This window comes from Equus asinus, chromosome 30 (assembly GCF_041296235.1).
Source record: "Equus asinus isolate D_3611 breed Donkey chromosome 30, EquAss-T2T_v2, whole genome shotgun sequence".
NCBI lineage: Eukaryota > Metazoa > Chordata > Mammalia > Perissodactyla > Equidae > Equus > Equus asinus.
Window position 1 is genome coordinate 19247890 of NC_091819.1, and position 19610 is coordinate 19267499.

Consider the following 19610-nt stretch of genomic DNA (forward strand, 5'->3'; position numbering starts at 1 on the left):
AGTTTGAATGTTAAATATTGATTAGGCATTGACAAATGGAGATAGAAATGAGATTGTTAGAAACCCAAAGGTGATGTGAAGTATGACCACGCTGAAAGAAACATGGGTTAAAAAAAGGAACTTCAAAGTAGAAGTGATGAAATTGATAGTTCAGTACTGTTTTATAAAGTTATGCTAATGTATACTAACATGGTTCAAACAGAGAAAACATGAATTCAAAAGAAAATCAACACACAATGAGTAATATGTAATTCAATTAAATTTATTTTGACTCAACATTTTATTGAGTACCTGTTATGTGCAAGAAAATGTGCTTGTTGCTAGAAGAATACAAAAATTAACACTACATGGACCCTGCCCTTCAGGAGCTGACAGTCTGATTAGGAGAAGAAAACATGTATATGAGTAACTGTAATACAAGGCAGAATCACAGAAGCAGAGGTACAGGGAAATGGGGGAATCATGAAGAAAAATTTCAGTTAGAGATGCTTCCTGGATGATCTAAGCCATCCCTGAAGGACAGTAATATTTTAAAACGTGGAGATTTGGTGATGGGGAAGTAGACGGTAATGCGGTGAAAGGCACTGATGTTGGGGCAACACAATGTAGGTGGGAAAAGGGTAACAGTGGGAGTCAAACCGTGATAGACAGGTTGGTAAAAGTCTCTGAATTCCAAACTAAGCAGGTACTACAGAGCCATTAAATGTTTTTGAGCAGAGCCACTGTGAATGACTATGATCAATTTGAAGTGTGAGCCCCCAAAATGCAGCAGAATCTTACAATGAACATTTATAGTATTAGTTCTCTTAAGCAATATGCTTCAAAATTCTAATATCCAATTTTCACTAAAGTCATGTTCATTAGCCAATGGATATACACTTTTATCTGTAAATATTAATACATCTTATTGACATACTACATGGGCTAGCATGGATGACAGAAACTCGCTGATAATGACACTATCTTTTTCAAATCACTTTGTCTTGATACAGTGAAGAAGGCATGTTATAGACAATCATTTGGTTATCAAACATGCATTTCACATGAGACGGAATGGTCTCTATGAAGCAGTTCTAGAGGCATTTCTAGAAAACAAAATCTCCTGAGACTTAAAGACTTAAGAAAGGAAAGATAATTAAAGAGAATGCTGTCATTCTCCCCAAACTCTATGACCACTGACCTCTAGCAGTCAAACCTGGAGGTTTATAATATTACACACTTCTCTAGCAGGGTGGAATTTCTGCCATGAAAGAGTTCTGGCTTCTGACTCCTGCTGGAATCCCCATCCACATGCACAAGTTTTACTGCATTATTCAATGGCGAGATCCTCCCACCTCAAAACATTCACAGAGGTTAAGTTTGGGATACAGTAAGTTGTCTGCTGAAACTTTACTTAAGTCAATTTTATGAACAATTTACAATTCATTAATTTCTCATTTCCACAGTAATTTACAAAGAATGCTAATTTTAATCACTTCATTCCTAAAAATTAAAAAAGAAATCTTAGATGAACTTAAATTACTTTTTCTTATTTTATCATTTCTGTAACAAGTCATATTCAACTTGAACCAGAAATACAAATATCACTATATTCTTCTGCCACATTTGCAAAGTTCTCTGCCTACCTGACTAAATAAAATTGACCATAGTCTTTAAATCTACAAAATATGAGTTCTAACACCAAGACATCTCTAATTATAAAAGAAAATAAAATAATAACCTCTTTAAACAGCCATATTTATACTACATACATAAAACTAATAATACTTGGCAAGAATTACTGGATAAAGGATGAAGTATTTCTTTGCTATCTATCTCAGTCTAGTCTACATTTCTAAGACTATCAAGGAATTAATAAGACGAGTCTCATCTGTAAACATTTCACTATTTATGGTAATCTAAAAATAATCATTTGTAACTATTTTTAAATTTAAATTCAGGAGGAAAAGATTTCTTTTTCAGCTTTCCATTCTTAAAAAGAAAACAGGAATTTTTCTTTTTAAAATACCATGTCTTCTGAAGTCCAGTTTGTGATACTGTGCACTGTACATCACTAAAAATATCAAAAAACAAAGTTGAAAACTACTTTCCATACCTGCCTAAATTTTGCACGGGCCTCTTTTTCTTTCATTCTTCCATGGGCAACTAAGTAATCAAATACTTCACCTGAATCAGAAAGGCAAAGCAGGCAGTAAAATACACAGAGATTTTCAATTAACAATATATGCAACGTCAAGTTTTTGTCTTGTTTTTAAAGGAGGTTTTGGCCTACAATTTTCTGATAGTTCTACGTAAATCACAAACCATTACATGAATAGAAAAAAAGGAAAAAAATTACATATAAAATTGAATACCTGTAGCATCTTATGATTTAGCAAAACTCTTTAAGAAAGTCATGAAAACACAACCAAGGAAACTTGCTTTCTGCTTTCAAGTAGTATGTAAAAATACAGTCAACTCTTTATTATCCATTCTAATAAAGGGAAGCCACAGTATGGGCAATCAAAAATTACATTTGGCTTTGCATTTGGGGCCTATGTTTGAAACAAAATAGCAAAAGTCATATTACATTGGATCTCTCTCTTTTAAATTCCACTTGTCATGTAGTCTTAGTCAAATTCCGTCTCACTACTTCCATCCACATTGATTTCTTTCTTTCCTTCCTATACTCTGATTATGCTTATTCTCACTACATTCATTTCATTTATTTTGGTATTTAACTTCTTATAATACAGAATTAAATCATCCTGTGCGCATCTCCTATTACCCCAAATGAACTGCAAACTACTTGAATATCACCCTGTCTGTACTTTATCTGTATCTCCATCCCCATGACAGAACACAAAGTGGACAGACAAAACATATTTGTTGAAATAATTTAAAGATAACTAGAAACTGTAGAAATCTTGTGATAGATCCATTAGTTTACATGTCTAAGGCTTTTCATTTTTCTCTAGTCAATAATAGTAAAAAAAATTAATGTATAGTTACAATATTAAAAATAAAATATCTCAGTGCAAGGGATAAATTTATTTTTTGTGCTCTTATAATTTGCAACATATAGATAAACATGTGTATCAAAAACACACAAAGTGGCTTAAAGAGCTCTTAGAAAGTACAGAAAGTGTTTAAAAACTCAGGCGTTATAATCAGACCAATTTTGGTACGTCCTGGTTTAGCCTTAAGGAGCTATCGGGAGACACTATGAAGATTTCTTAACTTCATTAAGACCCAGTTTCTATCTATGGCCTTTCTCACACAGCTGTTGTGAGGATTAAATGAAACAATGCATGTGCTTAGCACAGTGACTGGCACATAGTAAGCACTCAATAAATTATATATTTGTATCCAGGTATACAGATATATTACATACACATATATGAAATATCAGTCCTAAGATATAAGTAAAATATTAAAAATCAAATACGTAATGACGTATGTCAGATGAAACTAATACATCTACAATGTCAGACAGCATATATCAAGCAGACTTAAATGATTAAATGGGATGATGACAACAGAGAAATGAATGGATGCCCTAGTGGACCCATCATAGCAGTTAATTCTACATATGTGAATTTAGGCTGGGAAAGATATATGCAAGAGTTCAAAGATTTGGACTACTCTTAAGTTCTGCCTGGAATGCTCATCCCTCAGACGTTTACATGACTCAGTCCTTCACTTGTGAAATATTGTTTACTTAGGATTTGCTTCCCTAACTAGAATGCAATCTTCTTGAGGGCAGGGACTTTGTCTCTGCTCACCCATGTGTCCCCAGCCCTTAGAATATTACCTAGTACACAGTAAACAGTTAATAAATATTGTTGGCATGAATGAAAGAAGGAATAAACACACCATTCCAGAGTGGCCCTGAAACCTACTTCTAATGGTTAGAAGCTTTCTCAGATGGGCTGAGAATGGGCTCCTGTGGACTAAACATGGTTCAAAATCATAAAGGAGTTCCCTACTTTTCTAATCACTGAAGAGCTTTTGCCCCATTAGTGAACCAGAATGAACTGATCTACTCCTGGCAAAGAGGGAGCTGTCTGACTCAACTCTTGTTCGTGCTAGGTTTGTAGTGTGCACGTAAGATTCAATCCTAAAATATCTGGAAATTTCAGAGGAAAAATACTAAGTGTTTTATTTTCCAGAGTTGCCTTGCCACTTATAGATTAAAAAGGCAAGAAAATGCTTCTAGATTTACTGCCACAGAACCATGATGGTTTTGTTACAGGATCACTGACTGGCAAGACCCAAAGAAAATCCATCACCAGGAATCAGAATTGAGTGATGGACCACCTGGTTGGGGCTGCGTTCCAGTCCACAGCTCTCTACACGACACTGCCTGTCCAGCTATGCTACTGAAGGAGATCAGCGACGACCCTGTGTGCTCTATTACTCCAGCCATTGCTCCCTTTCATGAGCACCAATAGAGAGTTGACTGTACTTACCATGGATCGTTAATACAGTATACATACTAATATTAACACAGCCTTTCGGTGGACCTTCATAAAAACAGAATGGTGTCCACAGACTTTTAGCAGTCTATTTCTCATACGAAAGTATCAAAGCATGTCTAGCCCCTTTCTTTAGACTTTAGATGACTAAAAAAAAAAATAACTGAACTAAAAATAACACTCAGGGTGCCCAAGCTGACAAATTATTATATAAATCTAACTAAAGAATAGAAAAATAGAGAAATAGTTCATTATGTGGTATTTTTAGATTCATTAATTTTATTATAGACCTATATTTTATGTGAATTGCACGATACTTATTCGAAATCCTATAATAATAAACATTAATGACACAGGTTTTCAGGTTAAGTCAAAAACCTACACCAAAATATTTTCAGGATGAAATAAAGCTTTGCAAAAAACCAAATTTACTAAAACTTTCAAAGTGCATAAAAAACTGAAAAAGCAATTAAAAAATATATATCTGTAGTAAAAAATTTTAGAAATCTAAGAGAATATAAAATCACATAGTTTAGATGCTCTAGGCTAGAATAAATCTTCTTTATTCTAGTTACATAAAATCTGAATCACCATAAAAATATATATACTTTTTTAGCTAAAAGGACTCAATACAATCCAACACGAAGTTTTTCTATTGATTAGCAAAAAAGTTAACCAAAGTGGTTTAAATAATTTCAGCTGCCCTCTCCTTCAATTGCTTAAATTCTCTGAGCCCTTAAAACCTTCAAGAGCTCTCTTTTTACTTATTAAATGATTTAACTCCATAAATTTTAAACCTGTTTCCGAAAACGTTAAGTACTATGCCTAACAGAACAGTGATTTTGAGCTGACGTTTCTCTCATTTTAGGGAAAGTCCAGGAGATGAAAATAATTTTCTATTATATTTCAGTGTTTAGAAATCATTCCTGTTTTTGACACTATGTAGTCAAAATACACATTATATTCTACTACAAATGCATCTTCCTATTTCCTTGTCAACTCAGTCTTCTAACTTGTAAAATATATAGATCAATACTCGTTCAAATTGAAACATTTTATGGATTATTTTGAAAAAGTATATACATTGAGAATCTGTCATATATAAACAATGAATGAAATAAACATCTGACCTAGAATATGCTTTTACTATAAACTTTATTAAATACATTCTAAATTTGAGATTTCTTGCTCACAGTCTAAAGCTTCTAATCATAATATTATCATATAATATTTAGATAAGAGAATTGAAACATTCATAGATAACAATGCAAATTTAGAGCTTTGAAAAATGTCCATAAGTAATTTTTAAATAAGTCAAAATCTAACTTCCAAATGTAAGATCAATAGATCTTGAAAGCAAACACTGAATTTTCCTTAAGATATCACTTAAAGGCATTTTAATAAAATTACAGATTCATTAACAACAATGGAAACATAAATAATACAATGAACCTTTGGGTGTTGATAATTCCGTATGACTCATCCAAGATAACTTTTCAATTCCCCTCATCCTTACCCCCACTCGCGTATTCCATGACTAAATAGAGGGTCTTCTCTGTTTCAATAACTTCAAACAATTTTACTGAAAAAAGAAATTAGAGATATAACTCTGCAATGGTTAGCACCTAATAGATACATTTTAAGAAAATTTAAGGTAACATTAAACCAGTGGAAAACTTAAGTAGTTACTAAAAATTATTAATTACAAATTTAAGTTTAAAAATTCTCTCAAGGGTTATTACTACTATGGAAGAAAACTACTTACCATGAAGTGATTTGGAACCAACTGCTGGGTCAAAAGAGAGTTACGTTTCTGGGATTAAAAAACCATTACTTTTTCTAATTAGAATAAGGTAATAAAAAGGAAAATCTTAAAATCAGAATACAATTTTAACTAAAGCTTAAAAAGAAACTATATTATAATGAGCCTATCTTAAAATGTTAAATAATATTTGGTACAAATCCAAAAAAATTCTAAAACTATGTGATATTATAAAAGTTTCTGGTTAAAAAAACCAATAAATTATCAGACTTATGTAGTGGAAATTATACACCAAAAACAATCACATTAGTATCTCTAATAAACATAAAAGTTTTAAAGGTGCAAGGAATATGTGTTTAAAAAGTAAACAGATTAAAAAAAGCATTGCTTTTTAGTTCTTACAATTCAATGACTTCATATAATACATACGTAATCAATATTTATTTGTAAATATGGGGGGAAATCAGAACTTACGGAAATAAATTCACTAAAATTGAAATCAATTCTTTACTTTCTTTAAAATTCTAATTAGTTACTTTGCCTATAAACTATGATCAAACTAAAATGCATATTATCAAATGATCTGGAATTCATTTTTTTATCAATACCTAAATGGCATGCAATCTACTTAGAGAGATTTATTAAAGAGATACAGAACACACTTGTATGCATTACCTTCAAGTCATATATATTTTAGTGGAGAGTAGAAGATAGTAAGGTAGTAGAAAACAGCAATTTGTAACCTTCAGTTAACATCTCTATTTTTACCTGAAGTATCACTTTCTCAGGTTATCACTTTTCTTCTTTTTTATATAAAACCTTCTTAAAATTGTATCTTTTCAAATAGCCTCAAATTAAGGAAAATACTTCATCATTAATTGTGTATATAAATTTCGTACCTATATTAGGATGATTCAATATCTTCATTATTCGTACTTCTCGAAACAACTGTTAAAGAAAACAAGCAGACACACTTCTGTTAAAAAAGAACACTAAAGCAGAGAGCCAATCAAAACGTCCATTTGAAGAAATTCAACCGTTTACAAGACAGTGCAGGGTCCTGGTAATGAACTAAGGGATGAGATTTGTTTCTCAGTTCCAAATCTAACTTTAATGAGACTTGGTTTCCAGGATAATTTTAACCAGATTAACTTAAACGATTCTGTGTGTGTGTGTGTGTGTGTGTACCACTTACAATAAAACTCAACTACTCTTCATTTCTAGGAATAAAAGAAAAACACTGTGGAAGTGAAACTAAATGGTCTTTCACATGATTTTTATCCAAAAACAACCTTCCTTGAGGGTCTGACTCTTTAAAGTCATCTCTATCAGTTGATCAGACACTTTATGAAATATTAAATGATATAACCTACATTTAAATGAAATTTGAAAAGGAAACAAACTATTTTCATTAGCATTTTTAGGTAGATTTATATAATAAGATTAAAGAATAATAAAAATATATTTACCACTTCATATAAAACCAAAGCAAAAATGAAAATAAGCCACTTAAAATACGAATGTTAAAATTTCCCTTCGTTTTATTTTACTTTTTAAACTATATAAGGCCTATTTTTCAAAAACAGGATTTGGTATTTTTTTCTCTATGTTCTCTTTGACTATGTCATCGATTCAAAATCAAGAACTAGTTTTAAAAAATAGAACAACCAATAAGTCATATTCTAAAAAGTCTGTAATATGACACATGCATTTTATCAGAATAAAATCTAAAGTTGGTGCTTTCAGAGGTGACAATTCTCCATGGGAAATATACAAATGGCCAAAAAGAACATGAAAAGATGCTCAACATCATTAATCATTAGGGAAATGCAAATCAAAACCACAAAGCGATATTACCTCAGACTCATTAGGATGGCTACTGCTTAAAAAAAACCAAACCCAGAAAATAACAAGTGTTGGCAAGGATGTGGAGAAAGTGTATATACCCACGAGACTTGAAAGCAGGGACTCAGATACTTATCCACCCATGTCCACAGCAACATTATTCACAACAGCTAAAGTGGAAGCAACCCAAGTGCCCACTGACAAATGAATGGATAAACAAAATGTGGTGCATACATACAGTGGAATATTATTCAGCCTCAAAAATGAAGGAAATTCTGACACATACTAGCACATGAACAAACCTTGAGGACGTTATGCCAAGTGAAATAAGCCAGTCATAAAAGAATACATACTGTATGATCCCACTTACATATGAGGCACCTAGAATAGAGCAGTCAAATTAAGAGAGACGGAAAGTACAATGGTGGTTGCCAGGGCCTGTGGGGGACAGAGGCATAGGGGTTTGTTGTTTAATGGGTAGGGTTTCAGTTTGGGAAGATAAAGAAAGCTCTGGATGGATGGTGGTGATGACTGCACAACAATGTGAATGTTGTGAATGTTGATGCCACTGAATGGTACACTTAAAAATGCTTAAAGTGGTAAATCTTCTGTATATTTTATCACAATTTAAAAACAGAAATATAATGTGCTGATACGCCTCAAGAAAATTTCACACCAATGGAAAAACCTACTTAAGGCTTATCTACCACAAAAATCTTGTCCTGGCTATCCTCATTAATTCCTATACCAAATCCAGGTAGTACATAAGTCTGCGTGTGTCTGCTTCATATAAACAAATTTTTATGAAATCCATGATACTTATAAGTTTAATAATTAAAATTGTACATCAATAAACGGAATGTCAAAGAAAATTCATTCCCGTTCAAGAGAGCTATGCTATTTTCTGTAACTGTGAAATGCATTCTCATTTCAACATACTGGGACAAAGAACATGCAGTTAACCTCTCAGTCTTCAGTACTTGAGACCATCTCCTTCCTCGGCTCTGACAGCACATCCTCTGGACATTCCTTCTGCTTCACTGGCTGCTCAGTCTTTTGCTGGGTCCTCTCCCTTCCACTCAATCTTTCAACAGAGAGCTCCCCAAGGCTTAGTTCTTAGACCCTTTGTCTTCTTACTCTCTCTGTGTTCTTCCTGGGTGATTTATCATGGCTCCAACTATCATCAATCTGCTGATGTCTACTAAATTTAAATTTCTCATCCAGAGCATTCTTCTTATCCTAACCTTTATAACCAAGTAACCAGTCAATATTTTCACTTGGTTGTCTCACAGGAATTCAAACTCATCACTTGATTTCTCACACCAAATTTGATCTTTCCCTGGTTTCCTCCAGCTCTGTATATCCATTCATCACCTTATTACAGAAATTTTAGAATCATCCTTAACAACACAGTCTCCCAAAATCTCTACATAAGATACATCACCAAGACCTGTCAACTCTACCTCCACAATTGATCTCAAATCTCTCAATGTCTATCCATCCATACTGGCACCACTGTCACTAGATCCCATTGGTCTCTGTACATCCATTCTGCACTCTTTTTTCTGTCCTCCCATCCTTCAATCCATTATCCGCACAGCACTACATCGCTTTAAATCCATTGGTGGTTTCCCAGTGCCATTAGAACAAAATCCACAACCTTTAACCTGGGCTACCCGGCCTTGAAAATCAAGATCCTGGTTACCTGGCCAAGCTTATCTCATGACACTCTACATAACATCCAGGTGGACATCACTCCAGTCATCCAGCATTTTTCTCTCAGTTGAACTTGCTAAGATCCTTCTCTACTCAGGGCCTTTGCACAAGCTGTTCCTCTCTGTCTGGAAAGAATGTTTTTCATCCACTTTTAGAATTGTGAAATAGTTTAAATTTCTTAAAAAGTACAGAAACCAATCTAGCAACTCTGTATCCACTGCCAACATCAAACTGATGTTAATATTCATGCCACATTTGCATGAGAGTTTTATCTTTAAGAAAAATTATGAATTTTTAAAGAATAATTTTATTTAAATAAAATATTAAGACATTAACCATTATGGTCAAAGCTAGAGACTCATCGTCATCCCTTTTTCTTCCTTCTCACGCTAGAGATAACCACTACCCTAAGGTTGGTATATAACATTCCACATACTTTTATACTTTTTCTACGTGTATATATAAATAGCAAAATTATTCTTTGTGTTTTAACTTTATATAAATGGAGTCATATTGAATATATCTTTCTAAACCTTTCACTCAACATTATGTTTTTGAGTTCTATCCCTGTTACGTATAGATCTGGTTCATCTATAAATAACTGATGTGTTCTACTACAATATATGATGAAACCATAGTTTATACATTTTCATACTGAGGATGCTTAAGTTATTTTCATATTTTCACTATTGCAAACAGTGCTATAACAAACATTTTTAACGTATTTCTCTAAGGTAGAACTGTAGAAGCTTAATTTTTTGATAATGGTGTATATGCATCTTCAACTTTATTAGGTCTTGCCAAATTACCTCCTCCCTCCATTCTGCACTTGAAAGCCTAGAACTCAAGAAATGTTGAGTGTCTACTCTGTGCCTGGCCCTCTCTATCTTTGCTCCCCACAGCCCTACTGACTGCTTTGAGCTACAAATCTCTGTTACTGATGATTCTGGTGACTGGAGTCTGATGAAAGGAGACAGTCTCCACTCAGAGGGGGCCCTTGGGGTTTTGGACTCATCATCCTCTTCCTAACGTGGCTAACAAGTTTTAAAAAGCAGCTATTAGTTAGCCACTAGGCTCCTATCAAAACTGAATACCTGTCCCCCAGTGGTGTTCCTTGACCAAATTGCCTTACTCAGGTATGTGAACCAGGACAAGGTGAGGAATACAGCATCAGAAGTGTGTGTGTGTGTGTGCGTGTGTATGTGTGTGCGTGTGTATACTTGATTTCTTAGGGCAGTTTTAGGTTCACAACAAAATTAAGCAGAGAGTACAGAGTTACCCTCCTGCCCCTACATACACACAGCCTCCCCTATCATCAACATCCCACACCAGAGTGGTACATTTGTTATAACCGATGAATCTACATTGATACATCATTATCACCTAAAGTCCATAGTTTACATTAAGGTTCATTCTCGGTTTTGTATATTCTACGGCTTTTGACAAATGTATAGTGACATATATCCACCATTATAATATCATACAGAATAGTTTAACTGCCTTATATATCCTCCGTGCTCCAGCTATTCGTTCTTCCCTTCCCTCAAATCCCTGGCAATCACTGATCTTTTTACCATCTCCATAGGAAAGGCCAAGGTCATCTGAAAGTAATTCTGACGCGAGCTAAAACAATACTACACAGCCATTGGCTTTCTACATCTCAAAGTTGTCTTGCATATATTGTTCTATCCTTAGTTTCCTCTCCTTCAGTAGTTTTTGACAAGGAATAAGAAAAAAACATAACAAGCAACAGCATGTGTGTGGGTTGAGCGTGGGTTGGCTAAAAATAATAGGTAGTTGTGGAAAGAGGAAGAGTGGCTGCTGTTGGAAGAAGTGATTATGGTGTTTTAAGTGGTATATTGACTAAAGATAATGAAATGCCAGAATCCTGGCCCACCAATCACCCTTCCTCTCAAAGAAACACTTGAATTATCAGCTATATTTGGGTCATTAATGCTCCAAATCTAGAGAATTCAGCCAACTAACCAGAAGCACATGGCTTCAGTAAAGGTTTATGGCGTCTGTTCACCTCCACAGCCCCCTAACCCCTTCCTAAACTCTAATATTCCAGTTGGCTGCAAAGAGGACAGAATCTGCACTAATGTCAGAGTCTCCTGCACCAGCTGCATGAGTCAAAGGGAACAGAGAGGGCGAGAGCCGGTGAGTCACATATACAGAGCAGATCTTTACTAGCAAGGCTGTCAATCTTATCAGTGCTCGCTTTCCTTAGGAAAGGTAAAGAGGGTTGAGAGAAGGAGAGCTGAACATTTAGATCTATGATAAGAAGTTTACCCTGAAATGGAGAGTTATTACTTAAAAAGCCAATTATTGGGGCTGTCCCTGTGGCCAGGTGGTGAAAGTTCCGCACGTTCTGCTTTGGCAGCCCAGGGTTCGTGGGTTCAGATCCTGGGTGCGGACCTACTCTACTCATCAGCCATGCTGTGGAGGCATCCCACATACAAAGCAGAGGAAGACTGGTACAGATGTTAGCTCAGGGCCAATCTTCCTCACCAAAAAGAAAGAAAGAAAGAAAGAAAGGAAGTCAATTATTGTATGTATCATATGCCCAGGCACACAAAAGGAAAATTGAGGTTTGCAAATAGACTAAATAGTTCCACATTATTATTTGAGTTTCTGATTCTAATTTTATCTCTATTATTTTCTTTCTCATTTTCAAACTGTGATATCCTAAGTTTAGCAGGCGAGTTCTGAATTCACTATGCCCTTCAAACTTACTGTTTCAACTTTGCTGTGGGCTAGAAACTAAAGCCAGAGTTTCTTAAAATTGCGTGGTGAACTAGAGAAGTCAGTCCTGAGTGAAGGCTTGAGACGGGTCTTCTATGACTGAAAGGCAGGGGCTTCACTGTTCAAACTGTGTGGCAGATATTCTAGCTGTTCAGAGGCCTTTATTATTTCCTTCCTGGTCCTTGGCTTTGTTCCAGATAACTGAAGCTAGTAAACAATCCTCAACTCTGTGGAGAGAGATTTCCTTTTCAAGTGAGTCCTTCCTGGTTAGGGCTTAGGGTCGGGATTAGTCAAACTCCATTAGTGTTAATCAACATTTGCCTCAGTTATGAGCATTTTCCTTCTCTCCTCTCAACTACTTACTCTCTTCTTTCCTACCTCTTCCATTCCTTCTGCCTGTTACCCCTTTTGATGGTGGGAAAACCTGTTCTATTTGGAAGTAGCCAAGTAGACATGGCTTACAGACAATCCCCACTCTATTTACACCCAAAGCACCACACTCAGGGGCTAGTCAAATGCGCACATCTTCTCTCCATCAGCCCTGCTCACCATGTTGCCCTTGGCCTCATCAGTGTCACAGGACTTCACTGGTGCTTCTTCCAGAGGCAGATGGGGACAACTCTGTGGCCTTGGGGAACGTGACAAAGGCAGTGGTCAAGCTTGTTCCTACTGGGAGAGCTCTTCCAGGCTGTCATCAGAGTCCCAGTAAACTAGGCTTATAGGAGGGATGTTCAGATCTTCTGGTACCTTTCAACACAGCCTTCTTAGCCTGTCAAGTATTTTGCTCTGATTTGGCTTTGGGGAGGGGCAGGAGTTCTTCTTTGCCTTTACTGTAATCTTTTCAAAAATTCTATCTGTATCTTTGATAGCAGTTTACTGGCCTATTAATGCCAAGTGTGGGCGCTGCTTTACCTGGTAGATGACATTCAGTTGTAAGAGATAGAATTAGACTTTCTCAGAGATGCCATTCATTGAGAGATTTTATATATGACTTTTGTACATTAACAGAACCCTACAGATTACACTTTCAACTTTTCTAGTTTCTAGGATCATCGTGTTACTCTTCTTTTAGCCTTCAGACACCTTACTGGGACACTAAATATTTTATAAAGTTATTACTAGTAGCAGTATAACAACTCAGGCTAACTTCTTAAGTTCTTCCCATGAAACAGTAGTTCAGGAAAAGAGATCTGAATATAATTAAGTGAACACACATTAGATGATTTCTAACTAAAAACATAAAATGATGCTCAGTATTACTTCCCAAACCTGACAACTTGTAGTCAGTTATTCATTGCAAAGCACTAGAAGAAAATACTCTTTAAATGATAGGCTGTGGCACTTTCTCAAAGTTCTATCTTTATAGATAGATTATAAGATTCTTATTTCTTATGAACTAGTACCAATTTCATATTGCTTGAGTCTTTCCCAAGACCTTGTACAACTTTGGACTCAAGTTGGTGCTCAATAAATGTAATTGTTTGGGCTATCAAATCAAATAACTTCAGAGAGAAGTTATTAAACTTACAATAGATTAAATTTGAAAAGATGGCCAACCTCACTAAAAAACACGGAAATTAAAAGGAGATAACATTTTGTGTCCATAAAATTGGCAAAAATTAAGAAATCTGATAATATAAAGTGTTGATAAGAATGTGGAGCAACAGTAAATCTCATTCAATGTCAGCAGAAGTATAAATTGGTGCAACCACTTTGAAGAGCAATTTGATATTATCTAGTAAAGCTGAGGATACGCATACCCTTCAACCCAGCAATTTCTCTTGGAGAGATATATCATTCTGTACATCTTCACAAAAAGATATACACAATAATGATCATTGCAGCATTGTCTGTAATAGCAATAACAAAAAGCTAATGAGCTGGGAAAAAAACAAAATGAAACACAGAAACACCAGGAACAATCTAAATATCCACCAACAGAAAAACGGACCAACTGTAGTATATCTATTAATAAGAGGATGGGTAAACCATGGCATATTCATATAATGGCATATAGTAATAGTAGTGAAAATAAATGAACTAGACTATATAGACTAACACAATTAAAACCGTAAGACTGTTAAATGAAAAAAGCAAGTTGCAGAAGAATAGGAAGTTTAAAAACAAATAATGTTAAGTATTTTATGTACAGATACACGTGAAAACCAGAAAAAAATTCTGAATGGGAATAAGAAAGACCAAATTCAGAATAGTAGTAATTTCTAGGTAGGAAAAGACAGAAATAGAACCAAGAAATGACACATAGGGCTTCAAGAGCATCTGTAACGTTTTACTTCTTTAAAAAAAAGATTAGAAACGAAACATTTAGCCCGATAAAAAAAATCATGAGAAAGCAACTTTTTTAAAATGAGAAAGACATTCTGCAGTCCCCATCAAAAAATTAAAAATAGACTAGTTTACTATGTCAACAATCTGCCCAAGTTAGAAAAAAATAGGAGTATGACTCTTCAAATAACTGAGAATACTACTTAAAACAGCCAGATGGTCAGTCTAAATCATAGGTGATTTAAAGATCCCTAGCCTCCTCCACTTCCAAGAGAAAATTCTTCCATATCTATTTTAGTAAATCTCACGTAGCTTCCTGAGAATAAAGAAATAGATGTACGCTGTACAGCCAATAAGGCCAAGCACTTAGAATAGAGGTTTTAAGAGGCAGAGGCAGAATACAAACATCGAAACCCAAAACGACTACCAAAACCAAAACAAATAAAAATTAAGTGACTTTTTATGAAAAATCCTTGGTTATCAGTGCTTAATTTTAAGGAGGATGGAGGATTTAACAGTTGTGGAGACAAGAAAGGATTCCCTGAGCAATGACTCTAAGGCTGAACATGAGGAATGAGTAAGGATTAACTAACTTTTGCAGAGGGTACGATGCAAAGCTGCACGGGCCTGGTGGCTGGAATGACCAGTAAGAATAGGAAACGAAACAGTCACTGAAGTTGGAAGAGCAGGGGATGAGCAGAGTGGGGAGATGCTGGAGGGAGTTAACGGACAGTGAGGTGGAAAAGGAAGGTAGGGCCTTGAATTTGATTTCTATGCTACCAAAAATGGAATGCCATCTAAAAGTTTAAATAAAGGGATGGTATAATCAGAGATGAATTTTGCATCCGTGATTACATTTTAAACTCTGTGTGTGTGTGCACACATGCATGTATGTGTGTGTGTGTGTGTAGGGATGCAAAGTGGAGGCAGAAAGAAGGTTACTGGGGTAGCCCATTGGAGAAATAATAGCAGCTTTGTCTATAATGGTAGTGATGGAAAAAAGCAAAGGTAGACATAAAAAAAGATACATAAGAAATAAAATCAGTACAACTCAAGGATGGATCAGTGGTGAGAATGAGGAAGAGGGGGGAGTAAAGAGAGTTCTGAGGTTTCCGGTTTGCACAACTTGGGGACAGCGTCCTTCACTGAGAGAGGACACTGGAAGAGGACCAAGGGGGTGAGGTGGTGGCATGGGGATCAGGAGTTGTTTTGGACATAATGAATTTGGGCTATCTCTGAGAGATTACAAATTTAGGGGAGGTCTGAGTTGAAGATATAAATTTGTGAGTTTGCCGACAGTTTATAATTTAAACCACAGTTACCTTTGAGACAGCCAGGAAGAGAACACAGAAAGAGAAGTCCTAGGACTAAGCCTTGTGAAACCCCCACACTGAGTGGCCAACAAAAAGGACAATGACTCTATTTAAACAGAAAAGGAGGAACCTAAAAGGCAGAGGAAAACACAAGGAGAAATATGTATTTCTTTCAATAAATATTTGTTAGATTAAGAAATAATTAATAAACACGTATTTGGCTCAATGACACTTAGCTCCAATCATAAGACAGTTTCCACTTCTAGTTTTCTTTTTTTTTTTTTTACTTTTTATTTCTATTAAATTAAAAATCCCTAAGTCACAATCGCAGATAGATATGGGAATGGGACAAACATTAGCTGATGTGTCAGAGACATTCAGCTTGATTATTGGATCCAACCTTACAAAGGTATTCCTCCCTGAAGATTATGTCTAGCTCTCAGACCAGATTCCAGGTTGCTGATCTTATCACACTCAAAAGCTGGAAGACTGGAAGTTTCGATGAGGGATAACAGTAAATGGATTCTTAATATACTCTTCAGATATGCTTGCTCCGGAAGGTATTTTTCATATTTGGATGTAGCATTTGTATGTTAAATATCCCAATAATATGTCATATGTTATTGCCCTTTGTCTATAACTACACAAGTTTAGAAAAGTCAGATTTTTGGTCAGTGGACTGCTTGAAACACAGTTGTTTTTTTCAGAAAATCTGGTTATCTTATCTTCAACATTTAAACTGTTGATATTTTAACTAGGCAGTAACATTATCGGCATCATCTTTTAAAAGAAACTTGTTTGAACACTTTTTCCCTCAAAATGCATCACAGTTCAGTGGGAAAGATTTACTTCCCACCAATTCTTCACACTGTGCTAAAGAGACATCTTTCAATAGCCATGATTTTACGATAACCTCTGTTTTCAGTATTTCCTTCAAAACCAAATCAAGATCAGAGGCATGTTGCTGACCACTAATTTCATGGAGAATGAAGCAACAAGTGGGCGTTAGGTATAATATTGTTTATTCACGTAGCAGTATCATTCCTTGCAGAATATCCCCCTCCCCCCAAAAAAGCCCTCCTGGTGTTATCTTATTACTGAATCAAAGACAACTTCTGCAGTTTACAACCCAGCTCACAAAATGCTAACTCTTATCACGTAGGTTTTCATTGACCCACAGAAGAATTGGTCAAGACTTTTCCTTCAACTGATCCGCACACACGAAAAGGACTACAAGGAAGAAGTCCTCAATACCTAAGTGGTTTTGTTCAGGGATAAAGCGAAACGTGCTATAAAGCATGCATATGTGAGAGTAACTGACATTTCAACATACGTCCGAGAGGGATATCTGCTAAGGAATATGGCCAAACAGCTTCTTCTGCTTTCTCCTTGGATCAAAATATTTGTCAATAATTTTACGATTGCTTTTACAAGTTTGGTTTCTTGATAATTTACTAAATGAAATTTAATTCTGAATATTGCTTCCATGGATCTGTCCTCTTCTCTACCTAGAGTGACAAAATTCATCAACGTAACAGAGATTATTACGCAGATGTTCTGGAAAACTTGACTAGCTGAGCAGAGAGGTCTACGGGCTTTATCTGAAAACTCACTCAAGTTTAAAAGGCTTACGTCACCATTTGACAACACTTTATACAATAGATAACACACCAGACACTAGCAGTAAATGGATTATTCATTTAATAAGTCTAATTTTCAGATGTCAACTACTGAAATTTTTTCACACTTTCCCTGCTTGTGCAAAACCACTATCCTCGCACAGAGGTTCACCTTCTCCGTAACCATAAGGCAGCAGTCCTCTTTATTACCTAATGACACGATTCTGAGCTGTACCAGTCTTGTTTCTATTTCCACTACAGGTTTTACTACTCAGCAAATCTCTTCTGAACCACTGAGCCATTTTTGTGAATTGGGAATACAATGCAACACAGTAAAACAATAGAAAATACAAATTGACAATACACAGAAGACAGCAAACCGTACCCTGCCAACTGTGAGCTGAGACAAGCTAACACAAACTTTGTCATCTGTGTATACACTAATGTGTCCAAGTTTCAAAATTTAGTGGATTTTCTGAGAAAACGATAATCTTATAATCTTACATTTTAAGTATGTGAACTATGAATAAAATTGCTTCATTGTTTTGCTTTTCCTCTTAGGCTGCTTAAAAGATCCCTAGGAATCACTAATATAGTTCATAGACCCACTCCAAAAACCACTAACGTATGAGGAGGGACTCATGCTCCAAAAAGGAAGCAGTAATACAGCATCTATCTCAATACTTTTTAAATTATGAAAACTCATTAAACTGGATTCCATTAATTCAAAATATGTGATACAAACAAAGGAGCATATTAGGTGAACAATGTTGAAGCCAAAGATGCTTAATAATTCCAAAGACCAAACTGTTTTTAAGAACTTTATATTTTAGAAGTTTTGAACAGTTGGAGCACCAAATTTAGACTACTTTTATCTATCACTGATGTTGGCAAAGGAAAGTAATATTTCCTATAAATGTTATACACTCAAGAGGATAAAGAAGGAAAATCGGCTTAAATTCAGATCAAATCCAGAACAAGATTTAACCAAATACTACTGGAGATGAGATTAAAATGAATCATTATTTCAAATATACGCACTATCATTACCTCTCTTTTAACAAGCACATTTAAGACATATAGAGCATATTTTGCTATTTGTTACCTATAGAACTTGACTGTCAATGCTAAGGAAAACAAATGAATTACAACTGACCGGGAGATGTTACTGGCATCTAATGGGTAAGGCCAAATGCTGAATGTTCTACAATGTATGAGAACTAATCAAGCCTTGATCTCTTTTTTTCCAAAACTTTCAACAGAATGCAAATCTATGAACATAAATGAAAATGATTTAAAAAACAACAACATGCACACAGTGAACTGACTATATTTAGTGAATTCCAATCTTTCCTTGCTTTAATTTTCACAGATTAAATAAAACAAAATTGTCATCATTCTTTATATGCCTGTTTGGAAAAGTAAAATTTTATCGGCAAGATTAGCAGAACTTATAACAGAAATTACCGATCATCAACAAGTACATTTTTTATTCAGTAAATAAATCAACATTTAGCTTCATGTTTGCATGTTTCAACAAGCCTAACTTTGGTTCCACAACCTTCTCTGCGCCCTCTTGGGAAAGACAGAGTGGGGGTCACATTACTATATATCCAACTAGCACAACAGGCCTGGAGTAGCTCTAAATGTCACTGAAAAGCACTCAATTTACCAAAGTAACATATAGCTTAATCCAGGAAAAGTGGAAAAGCTAGGTGGGCCACGGACAGGGCCAGTGGGCATAGCTATGTTGTTCGTGCATCTTAAAAGGATTCCCAGCAGAAGGGCGGGAAAAATTTGTCCCACTGTGGCTCCAGCCTAGGAAAAAACAGCATCTTTGGACAATTCATCTGTCCAGAAGGGAGGA

At 35.3% G+C, this 19610-nt stretch overlaps 1 protein-coding gene across 3 annotated transcripts in view; it reads right to left on the minus strand.

Annotated features, from left to right (window-relative positions):
• The window catches only part of MARK1 (microtubule affinity regulating kinase 1), a 117771-nt gene that overhangs the window by 39232 nt on the left and 58929 nt on the right, over nucleotides 1-19610 (minus strand). For 2 of the 3 annotated variants that reach the window (XM_044762754.2, XM_044762753.2), the window contains exons 4-6: nucleotides 7119-7167; nucleotides 5974-6039; nucleotides 2096-2166 (exon numbers count right to left, since the gene is read on the minus strand). In XM_044762754.2, the coding sequence (XP_044618689.1) occupies nucleotides 2096-2166; nucleotides 5974-6039; nucleotides 7119-7167 (186 nt within the window). Of the gene's footprint in view, nucleotides 1-1180; nucleotides 1335-2095; nucleotides 2167-5973; nucleotides 6040-7118; nucleotides 7168-19610 lie in introns of those variants that run through there. The other variant, XM_070501419.1, reaches the window with a different exon arrangement.